This window comes from Ictalurus punctatus, chromosome 9 (genome assembly GCF_001660625.3).
Source record: "Ictalurus punctatus breed USDA103 chromosome 9, Coco_2.0, whole genome shotgun sequence".
Lineage (NCBI taxonomy): Eukaryota > Metazoa > Chordata > Actinopteri > Siluriformes > Ictaluridae > Ictalurus > Ictalurus punctatus.
This window is the reverse complement of record NC_030424.2, coordinates 1,337,606-1,365,000: the sequence shown is the minus strand read 5'-3', so window position 1 is coordinate 1,365,000 and position 27,395 is coordinate 1,337,606. Positions and strand designations below refer to the sequence as shown.

At 41.8% G+C, this 27,395-nt stretch overlaps 3 protein-coding genes and 1 long non-coding RNA gene across 6 annotated transcripts in view; 1 reads left to right on the top strand and 3 right to left on the bottom strand.

The window, feature by feature from the left end:
- The window catches only part of si:ch211-266g18.9 (transforming growth factor-beta receptor-associated protein 1), a 12,842-nt gene extending 11,084 nt beyond the window's left edge, over positions 1-1,758 (bottom strand). The window contains exons 1-2 of the mRNA XM_053682456.1: positions 924-1,758; positions 1-139 (exon numbers count right to left, since the gene is read on the bottom strand). The exon at positions 1-139 is cut by the window's left edge and continues 56 nt beyond it. Coding sequence (XP_053538431.1) covers positions 1-139; positions 924-1,596 — 812 coding nt within the window. The 5' untranslated portion in view covers positions 1,597-1,758. The remainder of the gene's footprint in view (positions 140-923) is intronic.
- Positions 1,759-3,418: 1,660 nt separating this feature from the next.
- fhl5 (four and a half LIM domains 5) lies at positions 3,419-7,976 on the bottom strand. Its single transcript, XM_017476247.3, has 6 exons — positions 7,151-7,976; positions 6,898-7,058; positions 6,308-6,482; positions 5,398-5,567; positions 4,251-4,437; positions 3,419-3,602 (listed from the first exon to the last, which is right to left on the bottom strand). Exons 2-6 carry the CDS (start codon positions 7,054-7,056, stop codon positions 3,451-3,453), a joined length of 843 nt encoding a protein of 280 aa, XP_017331736.1. The 5' UTR covers positions 7,057-7,058; positions 7,151-7,976; the 3' UTR covers positions 3,419-3,450.
- A 3,326-nt stretch (positions 7,977-11,302) lies between these two features.
- fut9a (fucosyltransferase 9a) lies at positions 11,303-25,864 on the bottom strand. 2 transcript variants are annotated; one of them, XM_017476245.3, is made up of 4 exons: positions 25,323-25,864; positions 21,992-22,172; positions 20,954-21,902; positions 11,303-11,593 (listed from the first exon to the last, which is right to left on the bottom strand). In XM_017476245.3, exons 2-4 carry the CDS (start codon positions 22,008-22,010, stop codon positions 11,548-11,550), a joined length of 1,014 nt encoding a protein of 337 aa, XP_017331734.1. In that variant the 5' UTR covers positions 22,011-22,172; positions 25,323-25,864; the 3' UTR covers positions 11,303-11,547. The 2 variants fall into 2 exon arrangements, with proteins under 2 accessions (XP_017331734.1, XP_017331728.1); XM_017476239.3 differs by lacking the exon at positions 11,303-11,593 and having other exon boundaries at positions 12,567-21,902; positions 25,323-25,863.
- On the top strand, positions 11,600-26,948 carry LOC128633543 (uncharacterized). Of its 2 annotated transcripts, none has more exons than XR_008396935.1 (3): positions 11,600-12,574; positions 25,944-25,997; positions 26,293-26,948. It is a non-coding gene; the product is annotated as an uncharacterized LOC128633543 (long non-coding RNA). The 2 variants fall into 2 exon arrangements; XR_008396936.1 differs by having other exon boundaries at positions 25,944-26,041; positions 26,325-26,948.
- The last annotated feature ends 447 nt before the right edge of the window (positions 26,949-27,395 follow it).

The window sequence follows — 27,395 nt, the reverse complement described above, 5'->3', positions numbered from 1 at the left end:
TGGTCCAGCATGCTGTAGACGTGGACTGCGTTACTCTGCAACGCCAACACATAGGGGAAGTGCACTACTGCATCCAGCACTCCTTCAGGCCATGGCACAGGAGGACGCTGGGATATACCACTGCTCGTCACAAACATGCCTGCATATACACACATACACACATACATACATATGATCACGAAAAGAGGACTCGTTTTTATTCATTTTTCTTATTATCAATTTAATAGATGTATACACATTAAAGTGCACCTATTATGTTTTTTTGCAAATATTCCCTTTCATGCAGTGTGTTATATACACGTAGCTGTTTGTGAATGTAAAAAGTCTGCAAAGTTTCAAAAATTCAAAGCGCACGACAAACGGAGTTATCGACTCCCAAAAGGAGGAACCGATTCTGAACGGCTGAATTGAATCGTTAGTGATTCCAGACTCACTTCCTGCACGAACCTACGTAGATTTGTAACAAAAAGCCCCGCCTCTCGTCTTCACCGGCCGCTCGATGACAGCGGTAGACCGATCACGGCAGACTGGGACGTCTGACCAATCGGAGCAGAGTGTGCTCTCTGTAAAGAGGAGTTTAGAACGAATCATTTAGAACGGATCGTTTAACGAATCGTTTGTGACACCGGGGGGGAAAAAAAGGTAACGCTGCAGTTTAAATTACGAGCACGTTAAAGTGTTTTTTGAGCTCGGATGCGTGTAAATCTATCGTAGGCTCTTTTCAAAGCCATAATAGGTGCTCTTTAAATAAAGTGAATAAATTAATGCGTTTAATGCCTCGATAATGAATGAGATATTATTACTTAATAACGGTTCGGTTTGATTTGATTCAGTCTGCATTCATATTCATCTCATATTCATCACCCTCTCTTTGTATTATTGTTATTATTATTATTTCGAATACTGTGAAATCAGAGCCTCACCCAAGTTCCCTGGGCCGTTTAGAAGAAACTCTCCTTTCACGCTTTCCTTGGCGAGAACATTTTGCTTTCCCAGGTTATGTGTGAAGAGCTCGAGAGCGCTCCGAGTCTGGTAATCACGGAGAATGTATCTGTCACTCGTAGCCACGCACAGACACGTCTCATGCACAGCCAAAGCCACAGGATCCTGAGCCAGTGCCACGTTCCCTACACACTCCCATCTGTCCACACACACCTTGTGTATGCTCACTGCTCTCCGTTTGGTGGAGGCGACGAAGAGCTCTACGAAAACCTGCTGGGTGTGAACCGTGGGTTCGCCGAGGCGAAACAGAGAAACATTCTGGATCTTCTTCAGGGCTGCTATGGGATCCAGGGAGAACATGTTTAATGCCGCGATGGAGCCGTCCCAAAGCACAAGAAGGTGGTTCAGGACTGGGACCGCCTTCAGCTGGCTGATTTCTCCACCTCGGCCCATCTGTCTCTTCGTTAGCTCTCGTAGCGTCTGACGTTGTCCGATCCCGATCTTCGCGCTCGTACTGAAATGCTGGAGGACTCCATCTTTATTTCCGATGTAGAAGTTGTCACATGAACACTCCATACACTGAATAACGGATTTATCTTTACCTTTGGCAACCGGCCCCTTTTCGAACACCAGTGAGGAACTAAAGATGTCCATAATTGTGCGTTTTGTTGGGTTTGTTTTTTGTTTTTTTTCAGAAGAAAATCAGACGATAAATGCAGAAACGTCTTCCGAAGACGCTTCTTGAACACGTCAAATCTAAAGTTTCCGCTCGGACGATCCGATAAGCAGTGTCCGACTCTTCTGTGAGCGTATTTTGACCCTGCCACGTGACTCATCCTGAGAGGAAGCTAGTGTCAGCACTTTACTCGCGCTCAGAGCTCAGAGTAGAACGCTGTGTGTACATTAACTCCAGGAAATGGTTGAAAAATCAGGCTGCACTTCTGTATAATGTAATGTTTAACCAAAAAGTGCTTATACTTTGCTTGACGCTGCTGCCGGATAAATAAAACACGCTGACAGGACATGCTGCATAGAAAAAATAATCTTCATTCCACCATCCTGTTATTGATTATTTTCCAATAACACCACACCCCATCATGAGTTACTCTTTACTCCACTACATTAATTCACCTGCTTTTGAGCTCCTCGAAACGTCACATACAGCAAACACATGTTCTCTTGTATCGCTCGTGATCTTTTTACTCCAGATTGATGGTGTTGACAGCGATCGAAGAAATCACGCAAATCAAGTAAGCATTTTATTCTTATTATTATTATTGTTATTATTATTATTATTATTATTATAGATCTTTCAGAACATGCTCATAGTGGTTGTAGTTGTGATGCCATAGTGGAAATACATCCAAAAGCTACAGCGCAGAACTAAGTGCCTGCTAAAAGCGAACGAAAAAAAAAACGATTCTACGTAAATATTTCTACGAGCACGGCATACACGCGAACAATTTTTCACATTGAGTTTCCATTTACTATTACATAAGATCAAGTATCACTACCCATTCACGTTTTTAATTTGTTTTCTGTTCAAACTTAACCGTAAAAACCGTCAAACTGTAACTAATGTGAGGACGTTATTTACGCCTAGGGTCAAAGTTCAGTTTTGAGGCAGTCGCTCCTCGTAACCGCTGTGACTCAAAGGGTTTATCCTGGCATTCGTGTTATCTCCTGTGTTCATTCCTAGCCCGGTTAAAACCTTGTGATATTAAAGTTTCATCATTTTTCACCAGCACATTCGAGTGTATTTGTGATGTCACTCTCCACAGTAGTGGTTAATGGCTCGAATGAAAGTAAACTCTCATGGCGTTAAGAATTTACAGTTTTTCACCAGTATTTTTTAAGGGCTCACACGCCTCCCCTTTCCCGTCTCCCTGCTCTCCAGCAGCTGAACACAGAGTCATGATACTCTACACACAGAAACCCAACCGTGTCCTGACTCATCTTATAACAGAATTCATTTGTTTATACTGAAAATGTCCGATAATGCCTACTTCCATCCCACCAGTGTACTGTGAGGAAAGGTCAAAGATATCACCATGCAATTATTTTACTCTCTACGTATATTTAAGATCCCTTTTCAGGACATTTATAAGAGCACAGAGATGTTTATAAGACTCGAAGGACTTTTCGCTCACTGATCTGATGGCGACAGTGATGCCGATCTCATGCATCGGAGTTCATGGGAACTGTTTCGGACAATGTCGACCCTGAACATCGATGAGGACTGGAGGTCATTTCAGACAGTCCATGTGAGTAATGGACCAAAAATCCAGCGATACACACTATTATTAATTACATTACCCCATCTGTAAAACTAATCCCATCCAAACAGGGCTTAAGATGGCAGTGGAATTCAACCTTATGCAAATAATAAAGACATGCAGACAAAGGTGCGTTAAGAATAATATAAGAACACGTCACTGATCTTTTGATCAGTGCCGGGTTGTTGTTGTTGTTGTTGTTGTTGTTGTTGTTGGTTTGTCATTCGCGATATCACTTCTCACGTCCGCAGTCGGTGCACAGAACGTTGTCACGCTGTGTGAGGAAACCGCGGCCCACGAGTGACACGGAGCACTGCATGCATGTGAAACACTCGCTGTGCCACTGACGCTCCTCAAACGAGACGTACTTCGCTCCTGCCAAACCTAAAACGCAAAAACACACCAGTTATCTAACCGTAACGCTTTCCCCAACATAGAACCCTATGTGCTTGGGTTACTTTCTAATGAATGTGAAAAGAAAAAAAGAATAATTTCCATATGATATTTACTGTATATCGAGCAGATCATAAATTTGGCATCTAGGAATGACGAAACGTGGGTCCTAGGAAACTAGGTTGCTAGGAGACCAGGATCTAGGTAACATGAAACGACTTGGGAACTATGGAGCAGATAAGAATGAGGAACCATGGGGCCTGGGAAACACATGCAATGTAGGAACTCGGAGTCTAGGAGCTAGGGATCATGGGAAGGAAAAACCGAGGTATTTAAGAATTAGGGAACGTCAAATAAGGAAGCAGGAACGAGGGACTAGTGAAGGTAGGACATAAGGAACATGGGAACTAGAAGTCATGGGAAGTAGAAAAGACAAAAATGATGGAAAATAGGAAATAGGGAGGGATTTGGGGATCCATTTCCATTAATATTGTATTTTTATTTCTCATAACCAAGATGAGGATAAATATATATTAGGTATTTTTTTTTTTTTACTTTAAATAATTTAGTTGTATAGCTATAAACTGTACAGAGACGTCTATGCATACTGTATGTGCATACTATATTTTTCAGACTTACTAGTTATAGGTTTGCTGCAGCCGACGCATTTCTTAGCGTACAGATTGCTGAAGCACTCCAGACAGTAGGGGAAGTTCTCTCGGGAGGTGAAGCGCTGCCCTGCTAGCTGTCTCTTACAGCCGATGCAAGTGAAACATTCGCGGTGCCACGGCTTGTCGTTGTAGGTCACCCCACCAGTAGTGATAGCCTTCAGAGAACAGCAGAAGAAGAAAAAAAAGCATTTACCTTGAAACACTTCCACGTCCCCACCAGCAGAGGTCACCGTTACTGAATCACCATCTTGCCCTTTTTATTATTGTAATACTGAGCCATTTGTTTTGGATTCTGGATCTGATAATAAAACACATGACTTATGCTATAGAACAGGGGTCTCCAGGCTTATTAGAAAATTCTTCTCCTTTATGTCAGCCTTTGCATGGGAAACATGTGGCGCACATGTGGTGCACATGCATTTCTGATGTACGGACGTCATCCACACCCAAACCCCCCTTTTCCTCTCCCAATAACTTACTTATCTTGCAATACTGTCTATACTGACACTTTGCCTTTGTTTGTGGAAATTTACAAGATTTAATTTGGATTATTTGCTAGAAAAACAAGATCTTGGTGGACCCATAGAACTTTTAAACTAGACCAATTTAGTGTAAAAAAAAAAAAAAAATGGCAACCCTGTTATCAACTGTCCTGTCTGCTGCCCATCCTCTATGAAAATGTTCAGACCCCGAGCACTGGGGCAGCATGACTCCTGCCCAAATGGGTCTCTATTAGAGCATGCTGCAGTTCCCATTTTTGACCACTAGGTGCAATAATAACTCTATGAAGCGAAGTGGAGTAGCCACCGTGCTTCCCCAGGATTGCGCATCATCTAAAAGGACAAGAAAATCGATGGAACATTGGCTTACAATCTGTCAAATAGTAGCTTTTGTGTGTGTGTGTGTGTGTGTGTGTGTGTGTGGAGGGGGAGTGTGAATGAGGACTTCATAGTAATTATTTGTCAAAAAGAAGAATGTGTGAAAGTGGTATCCAGGAATACCTAATATCTAAAGTGCACTCCTCACAATGTCCTTGTAATTTGATTTTAAACACTGAAATCCAATTCCAATGAAAGCCTCCATCCTCTTGGCGTCTGTAGAGTTGCATCACTCACTTTCTTGCAGGAGCAGCACTGATAGGCGAACTGCTTCTCAAAACAGGGCACGCAGAAGAAGCTGTTATCTTTGGGGATGAAGGACTTGGTTCCTATCGGCTGCTGGCAGCGCTGACACAGAAAGCAGGTCTCGTGCCAGCTGTTCCCCTTGTACTCCATTTTCCGCGAGCCTAATGCAAAGACAAACAGGAGAGATATTTTTACCAGCAGATAGAACACACGTGCTTCTTATAATCCGCAGTATCCGTGCTCTCGTTGCGCTCTCTGGTTCATTTCGATAGTGTTCTTGCTGTTCTGTAAATTTAGCATCATTACCCACAATGCCTCTAGTGATTACTGCATTGTGATTGAACTTGTCCTTTCAGACAAACACCATATGTTTAATCGCGTGCGTCGGATTCTTTGCATCGTCATGAGTTATTAGCGTAATTTGCTGGTTAAAGTCAGCATCGTGCTATTCTGGTGCGATTTGCCGTACAAATGTAGGAAGGACATTCAAAATCCACTGACTCGGTAGGATTTTCGAACGCACTTTGGGATCCAAAATACGCGTCCATTTCGACCTCAGCAGACCCGATATGTGGCTTTGATGAGTCGGTATTTTCCTGAATATATAAAATATGTAACTGTCCTTAATTTGTGAATGATGTCCATTAATATGGAACTATATAAGCGAGGCACTGTGATAAGTAAAGGAATAAGACACTTGAGGCATGCTGTTGTAGGATAATAATCGACGTTACTCGTACCTCCCTGAAACGGATTCCTTTCCAAAAAATCTCTGGAAAGTCCCGTCTTATAACACAGCAGTTTTTCATCTTTCATTTATATATGTAATTTAAGAGCCATGTGTACTTTTTATCCTTTTACAGTTACATTTAACGTTGAGGAAAGGTGTTTCGTGTCTTACCTGGCAGGATCGTTTTTGCGCAGTTAGCGCACTTGGCCGAGTACTCGTTGGAGTAGCACTCGGTACAGAGGAGAAGCTCGTCTTTAGCGGCGAACGCTTTCTCCGCTAAGGAGCGGCCGCATCTGCCGCACTTGAAGCAGTTCTCATGCCAGTGGCGATCCTTGTAGGAGAGATCCTGCCATGTAGAGACATACGATTAGCGATTAGCTGGAAATAGCTCACATCGCACCTCAGCATGACCGATATGTTTCAGTTTATAGATAAACCGTACAGCTTTTAAACCTTCACCCTTTCTTCGACTGTACCCTTGTTACACTATTACAAAAGTATTGTTACTATGGCATTTATTTATAGCATATTGCTAAGCGCTGCCATGCAAATAATGTGTTGTATGATAGTATAGTAGCTTAAGCTTTTTTTACGACGTCCTACGTAGCGCTCCCTAAATCGTTTATCAATATTAATACCAGTTTGTAAACGGAGCAGTTCGAATTTAGCAAAGTTCCTGGTAAAAACGTGACCTTTGTGACCTTTGTGGAAAAGAAAACATATCACGAGCTGAAATAAGAAACATCGAATCCCTGTCTTACCTTGTTGTTGCACCCGATTGGTAAGGAGCAACCCTCACAACAGTTAGCAAAGAGGTTCTCATAACACTTGGCGCAGTATTGCGTGTCCTCTTTTAGGATGTATTTTTTTCCGAGCAGCGAGTCTTTGCAGTAATGGCAGTCAAATCGTTCGGTAGACATTGCTGTTAAAGAAACAAAAAGGACAATCAGATCGTTCCTACCGAGTATTATAGCAAATAAATGTAGCAGAGAACGGACACCGACAGCACCGTACCTTGGGTAGTGTTCAGAGTTGCCCTCGCGCTCTGTGGAGTGAGTGGTGTCCAGGCGTACAGTTGGATAGTCACAGATTAACAGGATGCACTGAAAAGACCTTCTATAAATACCATCCTTTTATTAGCTAAAATCTCTGGGGAGAATGATCTACTCCCATCTACACCTTTTATGGGTGGTTCTCCCATAACCCTATGACCCCACGCCTCTTTCCGCGTGTTACGGACCTTCGAAATCATCCGAAACAAATCTATACATGTGGAAATCAGACGTAAAGCACGGACGTTTAAGGTCGGGGTTTGTTTGTTTGTTTATTTATTTATTTATTTATTTATTTATTTGATTAGATTTTCATCTTCATATATACGGTTTTTCTCTTCGTTTTGTTTTCCGTCATCGTCCATCGGAAATCCGCAGCACAGAAATCCAAACGTCTCAGGGAAGCTTGTTGGTTTCACCAAGAACACAGAGAAACCAAAGAGCAGAGGAAACAGAATAAATAGAGCAGATGGAACAAGACTGTCATGCCATATGAGGCTGGATTGTATTCCTGTGCGTTTCAGACAAAAACGTGTTTCGCCCAGAAGCCCAGACGCCGAATAACAAGCGGAGGAGCATAATGAGGTTCGGCCGTGCATTTAAACAAGAAACGTGGCATTCGTTAAAAATAAATAAATAAATAAAAATCCAATTAGGAGAATTCTGGAATTCTCAATATGGCATACACAAAAATAAAATTCGTCACTATGACAAACCAGAATGAAACCACCAGGATCCAATAGAAATGACCAGCTGTTGCCATGACTTTTTTTATTTATTTATTTTTTTAACATTTTTTTTCTCTTTTCAGGAAGGATAATCACATGACTCGACACAGGAAGCCGCAATCCAAACTCAACGTTCTACCAAGTCAGGGTCAAAAGACACTGCTTTGAGGAAAACAAAGCCCAAATGCTTTACAGAGAACGTGAAGGAGAACAAACCCGTCCCTCATCTGTTACAGCTTCACTAATTAGCATACAAATTGCCGGAGTCACACTTCCAGGCTCCAGAGGATATCATCCGACCTCGGTGCGTTTTATGATGTCGTTTTTTTTTTTGTTTTGTTTTTTTAAAAAGACCGCTGTGACCAAAAATAGCTCGACATAAAATATACGCCGTGTTTACTGTTTAGATTCGAGATTCAACAAAGCTTCAAGGTTAACGCGGGTACAGTAGTATAGTAAGGGGGACGACTACAGCCTCGGAAATTAGCTAAATCGTAAACATTCTCGCCTCAAAGTACATCGTCTGTGCATAGTCAGTGTTTGCATTGGAAAAATATTCCGCAGAATACACATCAATTATGAACTGTTTTATCATCCAAGCACCTTCTATGTCCTGCATGGAGAAACCTCCAGGGGGCCATGGATATTCCTAAAGGAGATAGAGAGAGAAACAGTTCAGATGGAACAACCATAGACGGGACACCGCAGAAAGCTTCTCCGGTCTGATAAAAGATCAATAAGAATCCCTACACTGCTCACAATCCCGAGCACACGCTTCCCACAGCGAAGCATGCTGGTGGTAGCATCGAGCTGAGCGTTCCCCTTGGCTTCGTGGTTCACTTTTTTCTCTTTCCGTTTTTTTAAAATAACGCCTTAGTCTTCATGATGTTGTGTGTTTAAATATGTTCTCTAATAAACTCTGGGGCCTTCCAGGAACAGATGTATTGCCACTTTAACGTGTGCCACTTTAACAGCACACAGCTCGACTCCGTCCAACAAACGACGCGACGTCTAATAGTAACTGGCGGATGGTTTTACGGCAACGGGTGTGAATACTTACGAGAACACAACTTCATTAAAATGTTTTAATTGTAGACAATTTTGCAACCTTATTCAGTGTTTTGTACTCATATAATACATATAATAATCCCAGTGGAGTCCGTTTCAGCTCCAGGTTGTAATTCCAACATTACAATATGGACGATACGGAAACGTCTAAATACCTACACCGCACGAGGCAGTGCAGAAGCTTAGAAGCTTCACGGCAGTCGCCGTGACGACGTCTTTAATCTTTACAAAACCCTTTTTTTTTTTCTTTTTTTTTTTTTTTTTAATAAAAATTTTTCTATAAACAGTAGTGTGTCTGAAAGAACAGCCACGCTTGTTTGATTTTTACGACGAGACGGCCAGGGTGCCGAACACGTCGCGTGTGTATTGCTACGAGCGTCAATATTTTATTCTCGCAAACATATAAACCCAATCGGTTCCCGCTCTATTTGCTGCAAATATCTGACATTTCGATTGCACCGTCTCCTCAGACACCCGATGCCCGTCTGTGCCTGTAGGCGGTCGCTAAAGGCTTAGCGTGAACCGGTGCCAAACGCTGAATGCGTGCCAGGCGTCTTACTATCTACTGACATTGCTTCGGCTTGGCTGAGCGTCAGCCGAAAACAGAGCCGAGGACTAATTCTCCGTCGGCAGATTTGCGAGAGTCGGGGATTCTGCAGCGAGGGCTGAATAAACAAGAATTCATTATGAGAAAGAGCACAAAGTTTATGCAGCGATTAAGACGTTCGGTGAGCTAATGATGGCGTTTCCAAGCTGTTTTGTGGACCGCGTCGTTGTTTCGGTGAGCTGGTTAATGAATACGAATACTCCGAGCTTGACGTTGTGTTGTTTTTCATCCTGGAAAGGGGCCAAAATAGCTCAGGGCGAGCGGCGATTCAACAAATCGATCATGTCTGCACGAGCAGAGGTCATTTTTTTTAGATAGAGGAGCCTCTATTAGATATGAAACATTTGACTCATCTCTATCTGGCTCGTTTCTTTTCATCTCCACACGCATGCCAAATGTTAATACGGCCCGCGCTCGAATCCGTCGTCACTCGGCTTTTAGCTCCATCCAGTCATGCAGTTGCCCTCCGATTAATCTGTGTCACTGGATTACAGCTACTGTCACAATAAACAAATATACACAGTCAGAGTTGCTAGGCATCGCTGCTACAGTACTCGTCGTTGGCATCGTGTGTATATCTTGTGTGTGTGTGTGTGTGTGTGTGTGTGTGAATATATCTCTCGACCCGGCCTACAAATATCAGCGATTCCAAGCAGGTCAACAAGTACTTGCGCCTCGCTTGTATCCACTCTAATGATTCGCAACATTCTTTACAATGTTACAAACACAATCTCTCTCCACCCGGATCTATAAATACCTTCACCATATATTTGTGATCCTTTGATAAGAATGTAATACTATACGCATTCTTAGAATGACTTCTCTCATGCGTTACGAACGCTTAATATGCGGTGTATTATCATAAGCACTCATCTTGCATACTGTATTATTTCGGGTTGCAAATAAAGTTCTTTTATTTAAGAGCTAGGGGCCCGGCCGGGAAAAAAAAAAAAAAACATGGACGGGGGGGGGGAATGAGGTCAGTTTTAAAAGAGACGCTCAAAAAGCAAGAATTGTTTGTGTCTCGGGCTATTATCGTTTGAATTATCAAGAGACGTGAGACGAGAACTACCTCCGTCTCCGTTTCGGTGAGATTTAGGTGTCTGTGTGTCGGACTGAATAAAGAAATCTGATGAATTAAGCTCTTTTCTTTTTTTTTTGACGACGATCAAATGAGTGACGCGAATGCGTCAGCTACTTGGTTCGGATTATGTGCAACATAACAATAACGGTGTTTCACATGCAGTTTAACATGCACGACAGTCGCTTAAGCAGGCGCTGACAGCATAAGTGGAGCCATTGGCTCGAGATCGGGTGACCGTACCAACACAATCCGCTCGCTCAGGGTCGGGTAATGGCTTTAGCCGGCCGTCTGGAACGGGATACACTCAGGAGAGATGAAGACAAGGAGGTACAGTCGCGAAAACCTTATGATCTTGCAGAACTGTAAACCCCTTCAGAGACTCCGGAGAAACATCCAGACCCCCTCAGAGCTGCTCATACAGAGACTTCAGGACAGTGACAGGCTTTCTAGAGCTTTGATAAACCTCGATGAGTGTGTGACCGCCAACAAATGGAAAGAGATTTAGGTTGGTGATGCGCTGGGTAGCTTTATACGTACTGCATATGCTGGAAAACAAACACAAACAAGGGTTTGTTTGTTTGTTTGTTTATTTATTTATTTATTTATTTATTTACAGGATGTACGTCTATAACCCGTCAACCTCTTTAAAAACAGATTATACCCAGTACTGCGGTGAAAAGGACTCAAAGTTCTCCCAAGGTCTGCATGGGGTTCCTTCTGGTTTTCTCCTAAAAAAAAACAAACAAAAAAAAAAAACATCGCAGATCGTCTACTCTAAATTGCCCCTAGATACGAATGATCGTATAAATGTGTGTGTCCTCAATGCTCTGCAGTTCACTGCTTTTCCATCCAGGGTGTATTCCCGCCCACACCTATTGTTCCAGGAATAGGAACACTGACCAGGACGGTACGTCGCTGCTGGAAAGAAACAACAACAAACGAAAACAATCACAGACATTTGAATGGTTTCCAGTACAAATAACATTACAAACCATCAGCTAACCATTAAAACCACTACCATTACCAGTCCTTAATGGTATCCATTAGACATAACCTGCCACCGATAGAAGGCAATAAATTATCAGTAGAGACCCACTTACAGTTTCCATTAAAACCAGTACAATTCCCATGAAAACCATTACAAATTCTACGAGGGTTTCGATTGTTTTGGAGCAGGCATGGCATTCGTTCTGTACAGCGTATTCGTTTGTGCTCGTTTTCATTAAGGGTGCCGATAATTCTAGACCTCGAAGTGAGGCCAAGACGAAAGCGAAGTGAGTAGTTAAGGTGTTAAGGGTTTCGTTTAAGAGCCCAAGGCGAACTGATCGAGGAAATTACGCATGTAAGAGTAAATAAGGTGAAAACCTACTTTACAGACGACGTTTTTGGGTTTTTTTTTTTCTTCCACATGTATACAGTCTACACAAGTAATATCTGAAAAATGCTTATTTTCTATTCTGTTCTGATCAGACTGGGTGATGTGATGTGATGGAGGACATAAAGTTCACTCTGTAAGCTCAGTAAAAGGTCCAGAGGCTCAAACACCAAACAGGAGGTCGGTTAGCTTCAAATGCCAGAGTATCACCAGCTACTCGGGTCTCCAACGACAGCCGGAGAATTTGGCTGTTAGCGCGGCGATACCGTCTCCTCGGTGCAGTTTGTCAGCTTACAGTGTATGTGTCGAGCTATTTATACCAGCTGAGATGTGGCTGGAAAAGCACACAGCTCATCGAGCGTGCCGTTTAACGTTCAGCGCCTGTAATCTCCTGCACATAAACACCTTGGAATTATTTTTAGGGTTCGCTAAACCTCTCCAGACATCTGTAGGTCACTGAAAACGATACATCAGAGGCTGCATGGCTCAGACCAATTGGGATTCTTATGCTCTACTTCAGCGAGGTAAAGTGGGCAATTTCTGAAAGTTTATACCACGGTGATGCTGAATTCTAATATATGATCATTTCTACAGTAACACCTTACACGGGGACGTGTGTAGCGGGATTTTTTTTCTGCTTGCAATTTAAAAACATCAGTCTGGGCCTTTTTATCTGTCTTATATTGTTTTTGTTTGTTTGTTTTTTTCATTAAAAATTACTCTGTAAAAATGCTACTTGATATTAAACCCACTCAGTCATGTGTTGTCTGTAAGATAGCGCACTGAATGGCTAGAATGGCAGTAGACAGTTGTTTAGACAGGTCTCACGATGATGTGAGCCACGTCTGGTTGGACAAATTTTGGACGATTAGCAAAAATGGAACACGGATGGAAGCGTATTAATTCCAACGTAACTTTTGACCAGTAAGCGGCGCTGTCAGGAAACTCGTTGCCTAGGCTCAGGTCATGGTCCTGAAGAACTTGAAGTTCTTCCTGGGATACAGCCTCACTTTCTGTTTGGAAGCGTCGCCGTGAGATTCGTCGACCCTTTACGGACAAACCATTTGGAGGATTCAAAATTCTTCTGTAAACGTTTCCGAGGCTTACTCTGAAATAAGGTTTGCCAAATTTGGTAATGATCGGACAAAATTTGTCGGAGGAGTAACGAAGGAATAGAATCCAAGACGGTGGAAAATCTAATTAAGCATCTCAGCTCAGGGAATCCGCGGATGCCTGGCTTTTAAATTCTGGACAGATGGTTCGTAAGTTATGACCATAAACGTACTTCCAAATTAGGCCCAAATTTGACCCAATGGTGGTGCTAAAGCGTTCGCAGTCCTTGGCCCAAATTTGGTCAGAATATTCCTTAGACCCCGCCCAATCAGTGTGCCAAATTTCACAACTTTTTACCAAATGGTTCTATGGGCTGCCATAGACAACCTAGCCATAAGAAGAAGAAAAAGATAGAGTAACAATATGGCGCCCCCTAATTATCACATTATTCTATACACACGTGGTTTAATTGAACAAAAATGGCTTCCACACACAAAAATTATATTTAGTGTTTTATTTTGAATTTTTTTACTTTATATATCGTGTACTGACAGTTAATTGTGCGCAAAATTTAACGTAGTGCTAAATCGACGTCAAGAGATCATCATTTTTACACTGGAAGTCGGCTATTTTATCCCAGTTTTAATACTATTAATTGATGAAGTGTCAAATTTATGTAATCAATATTGCCCTCATATTTACAGGCCGAAACCTAAACCTCAGCATGATTTATCGTGGTTACATAAAACTGTCAGACAATGGTCCCGGACTCACCAGAGCCGATACTGAGCCAGAAAAATGCTCTTACGTTAGCGAGAATCACAAGACACGCCTCCGTTTTACACAAACTCCACCCCACGTGTGTACCTCTCGCATCATTTCTGAATAGCGCTTAACTCTGCTATGTCTTAAGGTTTGAGCGCATGCAATTCTGTTTTTAAATCCTCCCCGTGCATGCTGAACTCGTTATATATTTTTGTGAATAGATGATTTAAAATCCGAGTTGTGTGAACTTTTGCACGTTTACTCATATCTAGTCCTTAATCCCATCAGCATTCAGGATGTATTTTACACTAAATACCATGTAACACAGATGTCATTTAAATCAGACGATTTATTTTCAGGACACTAACAGACATCAGACATCTAAATCATTTGGCAAACAATGTTTTGGTAAAATTTCTTGCCATGATCAGGTTCAGAAAAAAATCCGTCCAGTCGTACACGTCAGACGCATAATGCATAGAGAAACACTCTGTATGTGATATATGATGCAGCATGGGCACTCGGTCGGGGACACACACACACACACACACACACACACACACACACAAATAACACACTCTGAATGCAAAGACAGTTTGTTAAAGGGAACCAAGACCTCACAGAGAGAACTAGATAGAGTTCAGAGAGAAAGAAAAGCAGGACGATCCAGTGAAGAAGCAATAACATCCTTTTTCACAAAGAGTTGGTATTTAAACACAAGACCAGATATATAAAAGTTGTTGTGGGTTTTTCTTTTATTCCGGTTCCCGTCACCTCCGGGGCCTCTTTCGAGTCAGTGTTCAAGCGCCGCAGGGGCAACGAAAAGCTGAGCAGTAATAAATAAAGACTGTCCTGAATCCATTCACATTTCACTCGCGATTATTGTTTCGCTCGAGGAGGATGTCCCATCAGCTTTCACAGTCAAGCTTCGTCTCCACTTTTGTCTAGTTCAGTGCATTTGTTTGTGTTCAGAGCGTCCAGCGGCTGCAGTTTCAAGCTCCTCACACGTCATGGTGTGATCACAGCTGATTCTCCGTGAGCAAATTTGACAGATTTATCAGAAAACGTTGTCCATTTGTATTGTGTACACTGTCTACAGTGTCTACTGTGTGTGTGTGTGTGTGTGTGTGTGTGTGTGTGTGTGTGTGTGTGTGTCTGAAGTAACACCTTTTATCCAAAAAAAAAGGTCTTGCATTGAATCAACATTAGATCACAAAATACAGACACAACACAGACACCGTAAGCAACTGCACTGTTAAACTAGCATCAGTTTGAGGAGAGTAAAGAAACGGCAATAACAGAACACCGTAGTGCGTTTATGGAACAAAATGAGCATCCAAAACAATGTGGGTCCTAACTCTGTACATCAATGTTGGCCTGTGCTGGAAATCTGGCTCTTGTGATTGATTTGTGTGTGGGTGATTCCATGATTGGGCTGCTGTTTATGTCCCACGGGTATTACATTTAGACACGGGTAAAATGTCCTTTACAGCTTCCAGTGTGCATGTTTCAGATAAATAACTTACAAAACCGTATTTTTGCCCCTCCCCGCCCAACAAAACTGTATTTATACACATCTCAACCAAACAAAATTGTATTTTTGAATCCCCCAGCCCAACAAAACTGTATTTTAACCCATCCCAGCCCAACAAAACTGTATTTTTGCCTACACCAGCCCAAAAAATAGCATTTTTACCCATTCCAGCCTAATAAAACTGTATTTTTGCCTATCCTACTCCCCTAATTTTCCCATCACAGCTCAACAAAACTGTATTAATGACTACCCCAGCCCAATAAATAGCATTTTTGCCCAATCCCAGCCCAACAAAACTTTAATTTGTGTATCCCAGCACAACAAAACTATATTTTTTGCATACACCAGCCCAAAAAATAGCATTTTTACCCATCCCAGCCCAACAAAACTGTATTTTAACCCATCCCAGCCCAACAAAACTGTATTTTTGCCTACACCAGCCTAAAAAATTGCATTTTTACCCATTCCAGCCTAATAAAACTGTATTTTTGCCTATCCTACCCCCCGAAAAAGTTTTTTTTTCCCCATCGCAGTTCAACAAAACTGTATCAAGGCCTACCTGATTCCAATAAATAGCATTTTTGCCCAATCCCAGCCCAACAAAACTTTAATTTGTGTATCCCAGCACAACAAAACTATATTTTTGCCTACACCAGCCCACAATAACTACAATTAAAATACTTCAAAAAGCATCCTTTTCCATTAATAACCCATTATCGATTATGAAAAATATTACATTTTCGTTTAATCCAACGGTGTTACCTGTAACACATTCGCCTCTATGAAATCTATGTTTGGAACATTCCAAAAAGTCACGTGTTCAACAGGAAGTCTTCGTCTGAGTTTCCTGAAGATCACGAGAAGAAGAAAAGTAAGTCTCATACTTCTCTCTGGATTTTTTTATTTTTTTTTTAATGATATTGCGATACTGACTGCTGCAGTTGCTTTGAAAAGTACAAATCGTCTAACCCGAATCAGAGACTGAAATTAAATCATTAATTGAAAGAAAATTAAGCAAAGCATTCCTGGATGCTAGTTAACCGCATTTAGTCATTTTGCCGATTCTAAAAAAAACAGGATTTATCCGTTAACACATTTCTTTTTTAATCGTTAAATGCATGTTTTGTTAGTTCCAATGTTGAAAAGGGCTAAATGCTGCCACAATCGTGGAATCCCCCATTATCAGTCAGCTGAAATGAGTAGAGGAACACAAAGCAGAGCGCTTCAGTAATGTGCGTGCATTCATATGATATTCCTTTGTAAATGTATCATACAGTACTTGTTAGATTACACTTATGCAAAAATAGCCTTTCACAGTAAAAGCAGATCAGAGAAAAACAATCAAGAGAACAGCTTTGGCACTGAACACATTCGCTAAGCTAGTGTTTATGAATAGAGCAGTAGAGAACGACATTTCTCTCTTCATAAGAACAATATCTACAATAGAAGTCCATGAACTGTCTTATGAATGTCCCCCAAATAACAGGGCCTCGTATCATAAACTCTTACGAATGTGTATGAGTAGTGCGCGATCCGACACGCATGCATACATTTGCATAATGGACTTGTGCTCTTGATTTCATATTTTTTTAAAAATATAAAAAAAAATAGCACAGCATTGAAATCAGGACAGCGATAATGGAGGGCTGCGATCGTATAAAGTGAAGGAAAAAAATGCTAAATGCTAAAATGCTACAAAAAATGTTACGCTATTCCAGTGCATACAGTTTGGCAACACTTGCTGCATTTAGCCTTTGCTAAATTTTGATGCTAAGTAATAATATAGTGCTTCATTTTTATCAGAGAAAACATAGAACGATATAACTGAAATCTGTCACTATTAGTCAACAGGTCAATAAACCGATTTCTTTTTCAGCGTGCGTTGATCTTGACGCTCGCGAAATAAATGCTTTTTGTTCTGACGGATCGGTGTTTTTCGCCGTCACCATAACATCAGATACGGATCTTTGCTGTATTGTGATTTGCTGCTCAGTGTTCACGGAGTGGACTGACGAAGCTCACGTGACGAAACGGAAAGAAAGGAATAAAGACGCTAGGTTGGTACGTGCGTAGGCGTTGAAGCCAAATTAGTTCGTAGTTTGCGTCACGGCAGCTGCTCAACCCCCGGCGTTGATATTTAGACGTAGTGTTAATTTATGTGGACAGCAACCGATCCGTGAGAAATATGAACAGCCATCTGCAAAACACGTACACATATCACAATTAACGCCAAAAGCAAAGATGTCACCTTTAGACGGTATTTAATGTTGTCCTGACTTAGTATTACTCAATCAGGGACATCACAGGACATGTAATTTAGCTCCGTTTTTGTTTCCCCTGCTTTACATATTCACCATGAAAGGCGTACATGTGCATATTCCTGCACTCAAGCTGCTACACTTGCACTTTATGACGTTCGCTAGCTGCTTATTGATGAAGTAAAATCGTAGCTAGCTAACATCACGCGAATTAGCTAGCTACGTTGGAAACTTAAGCTCGAGTGGGATTGCAGTGAAGAACAGACGGTGTCGTTTCACTTCTGAAAAAAGCTCTGCCGCTGTAAATGCTTTGTTGTTTTGCTTCAAGTGGGATTTTTTACATTTTATTTTTGTGTAGACATTTTTTATTGCCCTAGCTACCATTTGCTGCAGTGTAAGGTGTCGCCGTGTGCCACTCGCGACAAGATCGTTGTGCTTATTTTCATGTTTAAGATGTTCTATCAGGTTAGTTGTATAGTAGGAAGATGCTGTGGTTTCACCTCTCGATATTTTCACAGAGCACAGATCGCAGTCTGCTTTGTTTAGATCATTAATCGTGAACTACGGTATTGCTTGTCGTTTAGCGCAACTACACGCGCTAGGCTTAAGTCACGTAGCATCACCGGCTATCGGATGCCGGTAGCCTATCAGAGCACTTTTTATACTCTAAGTACGGAATCAGAAGTGCCGGAATCAGTATTGATGCAGCCCTAGTACGTAGTATGTCAGTAAAACTGTGATCTTACGGTGTGTTCTCTGCTTATCACGCTGTTAAGTTTCCAAACACTCCTAATTAACCAAAGAAACGTTTTCAACAGATGATATTTCTGACGTTTGACGGTGTGTTTCGACGTATATCGATATGAGAGTATAGCACTGGTGCTGGTGATGAAAGCACACGTCGTGGCCGATTACGAATGAATAACAGTGCGCTGATGCTTTAGCAAGGTCATGAGCCGTTCATGACCGTGCCAGTACCATCCAAAGAAAATTATGACCAAAATAAACATTTTTTTTTTTTTTAAAAGAAAAGTCTAATTCAGACATTGCACTAGTTACAGCAATGGACAACACATACACAATTCCCAGATCTGTAAACACTGCATACTTGACAAACACCACACATACGCTATATCATAGTGGAATAAATAATACACAGATATTTTCTATTCAACACTTATTTTCTCTGTTGGAGTCGTTTACGATCGAGTCAGTTGGATGTAAACGTGGAATGACCGTTGTTTGGTTGTTTTTTTTCCCGTGTTTTTTTTTTTTTTTTTTTTTTTAAATCACCATCGACAAATGTGAAACCTGATAAATAAGGCATTGAGAAAACAAAACAGTCACAAAGGTTATCACATTATAAAATATGCTCTCTGCAGTCAAATGAATAAATATGGAAAGTGCTCAGCATGACTATCAAAATAAATTAATATCCCGCTTCATTTTACAAAAATAAACCGGAGCAGTCCAAGCACATGACGCACACGTTCCTCGTTCGCATTGATTTACCATATTTTCCAGATGATAAGTTCCGCTTATGTATGAGACTCTTCTCTAAAATTCTGTAGGCTTCACCGTGTACGCAAAAGTAAAATACTAAAGCGATTTAATTGTATGCGGAACTCGTATCGGACAAGTTTAGTGGTTTCGTGTCGCTCTAGTTCAAATATATATATATATTCTATCTGAGCTGTTTTGCTTTAGCTCTGATCTTAATCCCACTGTAATGCTTAAAAATGTCTCTAAAGTCTGCTTTAGACTGTGCACTAAGGTTTTATAGGTTTATTGTGTGTCACATGGTACAACATGGTACGTGAGGCCAATAAAATGTGGCAGACTGTGTGATATCCGTGCTTAGAGTCATATTATATGATTATTGTTCCCTCACAATATGACGCCTGCGATGCAACACCGTGACGACATTCGGAGACTTTGGTCCAAAATTCATGGCATTGCCGGAACTTGTCTGTCTTTGGTCACAATGTCACTAAATCGGAGCGTGTCATAAGCAATTCGTTCACAGTTGGTAACAGCAAAAGCACAAAAGCTCCGTCCGTCCTATCCATTTAATCTTCCGTACCGATTATCCTACACAGGGTTGCGGGGGGAGTCTGGAGCCTATCCCAGGGAACTCAGGGCACAAGGTAGGAGACATCCTGGATGGGGTGCCAAATCAGCGCAGGGCACAATCGCACACTACAGAAAATTTGGAAATGCCGGTCAGTCTACAACGCATGTCTTTGGACCGGGGGGAGTAAACCTGAACCCCCGAAGAACATGCAGAAAAAAGGCGGGATTTGAACTCCTGACCCCCGAGGTGCGAAGCAAAATGTGTAACCACTAAGTCCTCAGTGGACAAAGGATATGTCTGTTATTGGACACTCCAGTTTGCTGCCTAGTCCTATGGTTTGGTTTCCCAGAAAATGTAGCAGATTGTGTTTGCGCTCTTGACAAAATGTCAGCAAGTCACCGGCCAACGTTTCGGCTATGAGCTGTGATTTTTTTTTCACCTCCCATTGCATGTAAAAGTCATTCGAGTCTCTAGTCTAGTCTCAGCTAGTCTCGTGATATGTTTAACCGCAAGGCAGCCGTTTATTATCACACCACAGCTGATGAGTGTAGTGCAGCAGGCAGTGGGATTAAGTAACATGCCCTAAAGTCCATTTCGCTTAAACAATCACACCAAATGATTCATTCGTTTTGCTAAAATATGTAAAGTTCTGGTTGTTGAACCAGTTCTTCCACCAGACAACTTTGATATGTATGATTAAAAAAACAAAAAAAAACAAACAAACAAACAAAAATACACGAACGACCTGGTAATAGCCTGGTATAGACACCCCTGATTACCAGTGATGAAAATCTCACAGAGTAAAACATCCTTATGTCCGTCCTTACAACGATTTTCACTGTTATGCTAACTCTAAAGCGAACACTGGGAATGCAATGTTTTCCTAAAGAAAAGCTGGAACAGCAGGTCTACCTTCGAAACGTTCAGAATTGGGTACATACAAAAATGATAGCATGCACGGCAGTTTGTTGTATTTGTCTTACCTCATAAAGGGCTAAAAATGTATCTTATAGCCTGGAAAATATGGTAGCAACCTCTTATATCAGTGCCATCCAGTCAACCAATCAGCACAAATCCAGATTAACCCCAGTACCATTTGTCGAGATTATTAAACGCCTTGTACTCATTGTGTCTTCTGACATAATCACACGCGAGACAAGTATGTTCAGCCCAGAAATAGGCTTTCTTTACCTTAAAGTGTTTACGCCAGTCAAAATACCTCAAGTAAAGTTCCTCGTTCTTGTCCAGAAGTAAAAGATAATCAGCCAGCTCTTTGGGAGAGGAGAAGTCGTCCACGTGGATGAAAGCATCGCCCTCTACGAAATTCTGATAATTCTCCCTCGGTGGGCCTAAAACTACTGGCACCGTGCCAACTGAGAGCGGGTTGTACAGTTTCTCCGTGATGTAGTCCTTGTGAATCGAGTTCTCAAACGCCAAGTAGAATTTGCAGCTGGCGATGGTAGGGAAGTAGTCCTGGTCCGATATGTACTCGCCAAACGCTTGGCCGTAGGCGTGGATCTCCACGTGCTTGTACAGTTCATTGTAGTACTTCACTCGCACATGATCCGGGTTCCAGTTGCTCACGATCCAGCAGATCAGCTTGTTCTTGCTCGGTGGCACAAAACCTTCCTCGCCTTGGGAAGCGACAATGGCGCCATAAGGCACCTCAATATCGGCGTCCTGACGGTAATTCAGGGTCAGGTTGAACAGGTTCTCGATGCCGGGTAACTGGGAAGAATGCGATGGCGACTCAAGGTTCATCCAGATCCATTTCTGCAGAGGAGGCCGATACGCTGGCGGCATGTTGGACAGATCGGTGCTAATGTCCCTGTGGTGGATGACGACTGCATCGGATTTGTTATAAAGGTTGTGGTCGGCGGTTATAAAACAGTTGTCGATGCTGAACAGGGAGCCGCACACGTTCAGGTCGTAGGTTTCCCCAAATGGCCAAAGCCAGACAAGCACTGTGGTCTGGTTCTGCTCGCTTCTGTTCGACAGGAGGCTCTTTACTCGAGCCGTGGATGTTTCTGATTCAACAGGGCCTGATAACCAGCTAGTAGACGGCTTGATGTACATCAAAAACAGTGTCACAAAACAGCCCAATAAGAAGGTGCCAAGCAGGAGGGGTCGCAGAATCCTGTGTGTAGGTGCAGATGGCATACTCTGGCCTTTAAATTAAAAAAAAGACAGAAATATTACATTACTATAGCAGAAGATAAATGAGAAATAATAAGCAAATGATTTCCTAAATGTTTACCTGGAAGTTTTGCAGTCATTCAGAAAGGGTTTTGCAAAGCAGGTGCTTCGGACCAACTCTTTGCCTCTTTTTATTTTTAACAGTAACAAAGCAAAATGTAGCTATGAAGAATTAAACACATCTGAATCTTCATTCGGTCCAGTCCTGGAAGTGTCTTGGAAAGTTTTCTCAGTGTAGGTCCCTAGTGAAAAGATGAAACAACAATTATAACATTTATTTGAGGCTGAAAGAATCAAATAGTTTGCTTACCCTTTAAAACACAACTCCATGATAAGCCCCTTTCCATTGAAAAAGGTCTAGTCTGTCTAAGACCATCGCACGACTGTCACTGCACCTTTCATTTTGCAGGTGTGAGCCCACAAGATGGTGCCATTTTGGGCTAAGTCTAACTGGGTTATATGGATGGCCTTCTCACCAGGCACTCGCTTGCAGACACCACCCCCAACACTGGCTCCAAGGGAAGGTTCTTGTAACCCTACTCTGGGCAGAGAACAAGGATGCCCCACGGTCAGCTCCCGACAGAGCTCCATCAGGCACGTCCCAATGGAGGCCAGACCCAGGACCAGCTGGAGTGATCACATCTCACAGTTGGCTTGGGAACGGCTGCGGATTTACCATGAATCTGTAGCTGGGGTTAAAGAAGCCTCGACTGACACTCAGTGAACACTTCGTCCTTTCATTTTTGTACACCTTTTTGGCCACAAGCGTCAGAGATTTGAAGTCTGCCATCTGATCGTCTCTCTGCAGTTCCATGCATGCGCACTTGCATGCACTGGTTTGCAAGAGGAAACCAAACCGCATGATAAGCACAATAAGCCTTGCAAGACAAGGTATAATCAATGGACTGGGGGAAGAAACAATGGATTCACTTATTTAACATTTAATATTAAAGAGCTTTGTTTCAGAATAAGGTTTTTGGTTAATAGGTTGTTTTTTTTTAATAAAAAAAAAAAGGACAGGTGTGCTGTTATGTTATTTTCCTCCACAACAATTTTTTCCCAGTGATTACAATTTTTTATTATTAATTGAAAGGATTAACAAGTCTGTGTGATTCTCAATATTTCACTCCCCTGTATACCCCAAGATGGGTGGGAAGACAATCAAATTGATTTCACTTGAGTAAATGGGAATAGTGCCCTCTTCAGGAAGCAGAGATCGGTTGCACTGTATAGTAGCATTAATGCATCACCAAACATAAATGATGAATGACATTCGCTTCATATTGTCCATTACCTGTTTTGGATTTAAGTTCGGTTTCAGCTCAGTTTACTCAGGAGCACTCAGGACAACGGAGCAGACGAGTGAGACGTCGATGAGCGAGATCATAAACCTCAGAAACCACTTCAGTCTCTGCACGTCACGCTAAGAGGAAATGTGTTTCCCTAGTCATCGTTTCATCTCACACCTTGTTTCAAAGCAAGTCACACAAAATGCTCTTAACCCTGCATTCAGCTCAGATAGTGCTCTATCTATCTATCTATCTATCTATCTATCTATCCATCCATCCATGCATACATACTCTCAGGGGGAAAAATGGCTACTAAACAGTACCCTGTCCAGTTTGTGTGACCATCATTGCTTTGATGTGAGTAAATGGGTCCCTCACATCCCTTTGTACCATAATCATGATTTTATTATTTTTACTTTATTTTGGATTAAAAGAATTTTTTTTAAAAAAACAAAAGACTGTGCTAGGCTCTGAAGCGTTTTCCATTCACTTGCTCTTTAATAACGTACGTTCGGAAAACTTCCATATCCTACTCGTGCTCCTGAGTGTGTGTCACCGCATTGCACTCTTGTATACAGATTAATTAAAGCGATATTAAATATGAACGTGTGATTCCATTGAAAAGGTGTAGAAATCTGCATAAAGTAGGATATTCTCATGTGATGTTTACCATGGCGTGTATTTTCAATGCTTGTGACTGCTGTCTTGAGTCACAGTCTGCTGACTATGCAAATGAATGCTTGTGCAAGACTATAAAGAAACCACAGTCTGTCGTTGCATGTAATCACTAAAGCGATGTTATTGTCCTCGTAGTTTCATCCTACAACTTGTTTCAAAGCAAGTCACACAAAATGCTCTTAACCCGGCATTCAGCTCATCTAGTGCTCTATCTACACATGCATACATACTCTCGGGGGGGGGAAGGGTACTAATCAGTACCCTGTCCAGTTTGGGTGACCATCATTGGTTTGATCTGCTGTGTAATATTAGATGCTTTTCAGCTCACCATGGTTGTAAAGAGTGCTTATTAGCATTAGCGTATTCTGGTTGAACCAGCCTGGCCAGTCTCCTGCGCCCTCCCGCATGGACGAGGTGTTAATGAACCCGGCTGCAGAACTTCCACTCCCTGAGTATTTATTTATTTTTTGTCCTGTTTTGTTTCGTCCATCCCCTCCCCACCCACCTGTATCTGCATGATCGTATGCGTAATAAGATCTGATAGATAAAAGATACAAAAGGTGTACACGTGAAGGTAAAACGCCAGCGACAACAATAGTACAGTTTACTACTACTACTTTTATTCTTCATATATAATAAAGCAGTGAACAATCACACACCTATAGCCTGGAGATATATATTTCTATTTTTAACAGTGATAACATGTGGATGTACCGTACTGTATATACTGTACGCTGCCCTTTCCACTTTATACAGATTAAACATGATTTATACCTGACTGCACACAATGCACCTGGACACTGCAATGAAAGAAGAAAAGAAAAAGAAAGAAAAAAACAGAGAAAGAAAGCAAGAGTAAATCCTGCGGATTGGGTTGTAAATGCAATCGCAAATTTGTATGCAGTATTTGGGGCATGCAGTGGACTCGCGTGTTTTTGTAGGAGGGGAAGAAGGGAAAAGAAAAAAAACAAACAAACAAACAAAAAAAACAACAACAATGACAGGAGAGCATGGCATGGCACGGACGGCATTTCATTCTCATGAGTGCGCGAGCCTTTTCATTAGCAGCACATAATTCTTAAAGGCTACAGGAAAGCAATATGCTGTATTCAGTGCACGAGGGTTATTATTTACACTATATAGCTACTCTATAACGCAAATATCCAGGGAAGGTTATTGCATTTTCGGGTTATGAGAATGCAAACGATCCTACCATGCGTTTCTATATTTGATATAAGGTTTAGCTGTATTCTGTGTAGATAACGCATCATTTGAATAGCTGAACACCGCGGAAAAACAAAAAGGTCGCATCCTCACGCGCGTTTTTTGCTCTTCTTCATTCCCCCCACCGTGCATAATAAATAATAATAATAATAATAATAATAATAATAATAATAATAATAATAGAGGGGAATGTGTACTCACCATCGCCTTGGTTTGTCTGAAATAAAACCTAGAGGACTGAAAGGAGCAGCAGCATCATCACCATCCGTCCATTTCCATCTCTGCGGCTCTCCCACACAGCGCGCGCATGCGACTGGGAACCCAGAGCCAAGGTGTTCTACCACTGCCCGCACCGAGCCAGCATCTCCCAGCCATGCCGTCTCCCTGCGTCTCCGAGCATCACATGTGAATCCTGATGAACAGCCATGTCGCGGTGGATATCTGTCAGTAATGCGTTTGTCGGTCCTCGTGCGTGCGCGCGCGCGCGCGTGTGCGTGTGTTGTGTGTGTGTGCGTGTGCGTGTATTGTCTCTTCAATGCGGTTCTGTGAATCTTAGCGCTCTCATGCAGCAGTAATCTCCTTCCTGTTGTTTAGATTTCACAGATTTCATATGATCACATGACCTAACAAACTGATCTACTGACACTACTGTATGTTACACTCACCGGTCACTTTAATAGGAACACTATTAAAGGCTATAATGATCAGGTCGTGTGAGGTTGTTGTTTGTTTGTTTTTTTTCTCTCTCTCTCTCTCTCTCTCTCTCTCCACCTAGTGAGTTGTGAGTCTGTGCAGCCTGAGATTCTTGTTCTTGCCTGACAGGATCCCAGTGGAACCCAGTGTGGTCTTCTGCCGTTCCAGCTCATCCACCTCAAGGTTGGATGTTTGGTGCATGCTGAGATGCTTTTCTGCTCACCACGGTTGTAAAGAGTGATTATTTGAGCTACTATATCCGTCCCGGCTGCATGAACCTGGCCATTTTCCTCTGACCTCCTTATATACAAGTGGTGTGAGAAATTCTCAGGTGTTCACTTTTCTTCATTCAGGAGAAGAGGACACTTTTTCTTCAGCCTGATGTTTGATGTGGATGTTAACTGAAGCTCTTGACCTGTATCTGCACGATTTTATTATTATTGTTATTATTATTATATTTTTGCATTGTACATTACAGCAGAGTGAAATTCTTTTCTTCGCATACCCCAGCATGCCTGGAAGTTGGGGTCAGCGCGCAGGGTCAGCCATGATACAGCGCCCCCTGGAGCAGAGAGGATTAAGGGCCTTGCTCAAGGGCCCAACAGTGGCAGCTTGGCAGCTCCGGGGCTCGAACCCCTGACCTTCCGATCAGTAACCCAGAGCCTTAATCGCTAAACCACCGCTGCCTCGTGATTGGCTGGTTAGATAACTGCATGAATGTTCATGTGTACAGGTGTTCCTATAAACTGAGCAGTGAGTGTAAATGAGTTGGATTAAATGCAGGTTTAAACCCTCACCTCTTTCTTGAAGGTTCTATTCGTTGACCCCCTGCCGAGTTGTTGGATTTTAACAGGCCGAACGTAACAACGGTTTAATATTCAAACCCAAGTGGACAGTAAATAAGAAGCAGGTTTGTACTGAGGTCGCTCTGAATACAAGTACCGACAGTCTTCAGTCTTCAGTAATATCACCCTGTTCCTTTGTTACAAATCAGTTGAAACGTACGGTAGTGAAGTACAGATTCCGTCTTGTTGAAGACTCCCTGTCGATGTACCCGTAAAATACATTTTTTTCCCCCATCGTTATTGTTAGCACTCATAAATCATCCTCAGGTCAGCAGCATAAAGAAGAAGGTGGTGTGACTGAAAATGGACTGTTAATGTACTCACATCATTATTGTTTCCCAGCAAACAGTTAACAATACGTTAGAATGGCCAGTGGATGGTCTCTGACTTTTTTTTTATTCAAAATGCTCTGAATAATACATCGTAGTTGTTCAAAATGCAGTTTTGAGATTATTATATTGCAAATATATATATATGTATATATATTTAAACAAACAAACAAATAAACATAGCAGTTTCTCAGTTCTCAGTGTGATTGGTGTCCATGATCACCTGGATTCAGTATATATATATATATATTTATATACATACATATATATATTTTTTGTTTTATATATTGTTTTAGTGCCTTTTAGTACAAGTATGTCAGCCTTAATGTTATCTATAAACCGGTGCGCCCCAAAACGACAAAATTATAGAAGATTTAGAAGATGTACGCACTCAAAAACGTACAGTC

Excerpts from the sequence above, each read along its gene's own strand:
- fhl5 (XM_017476247.3), bottom strand. The coding sequence starts at position 7,056 with ATGTCTACCGAACGATTTGACTGCCATTACTGCAAAGACTCGCTGCTC. Across the intron at positions 6,483-6,897 it reads CAATCGGGTGCAACAACAAG|GATCTCTCCTACAAGGATCG; the intron begins GTAAGACAGGGA and ends TCTACATGGCAG. Across the intron at positions 5,568-6,307 it reads CGCAAAAACGATCCTGCCAG|GCTCGCGGAAAATGGAGTAC; the intron begins GTAAGACACGAA and ends TCTTTGCATTAG.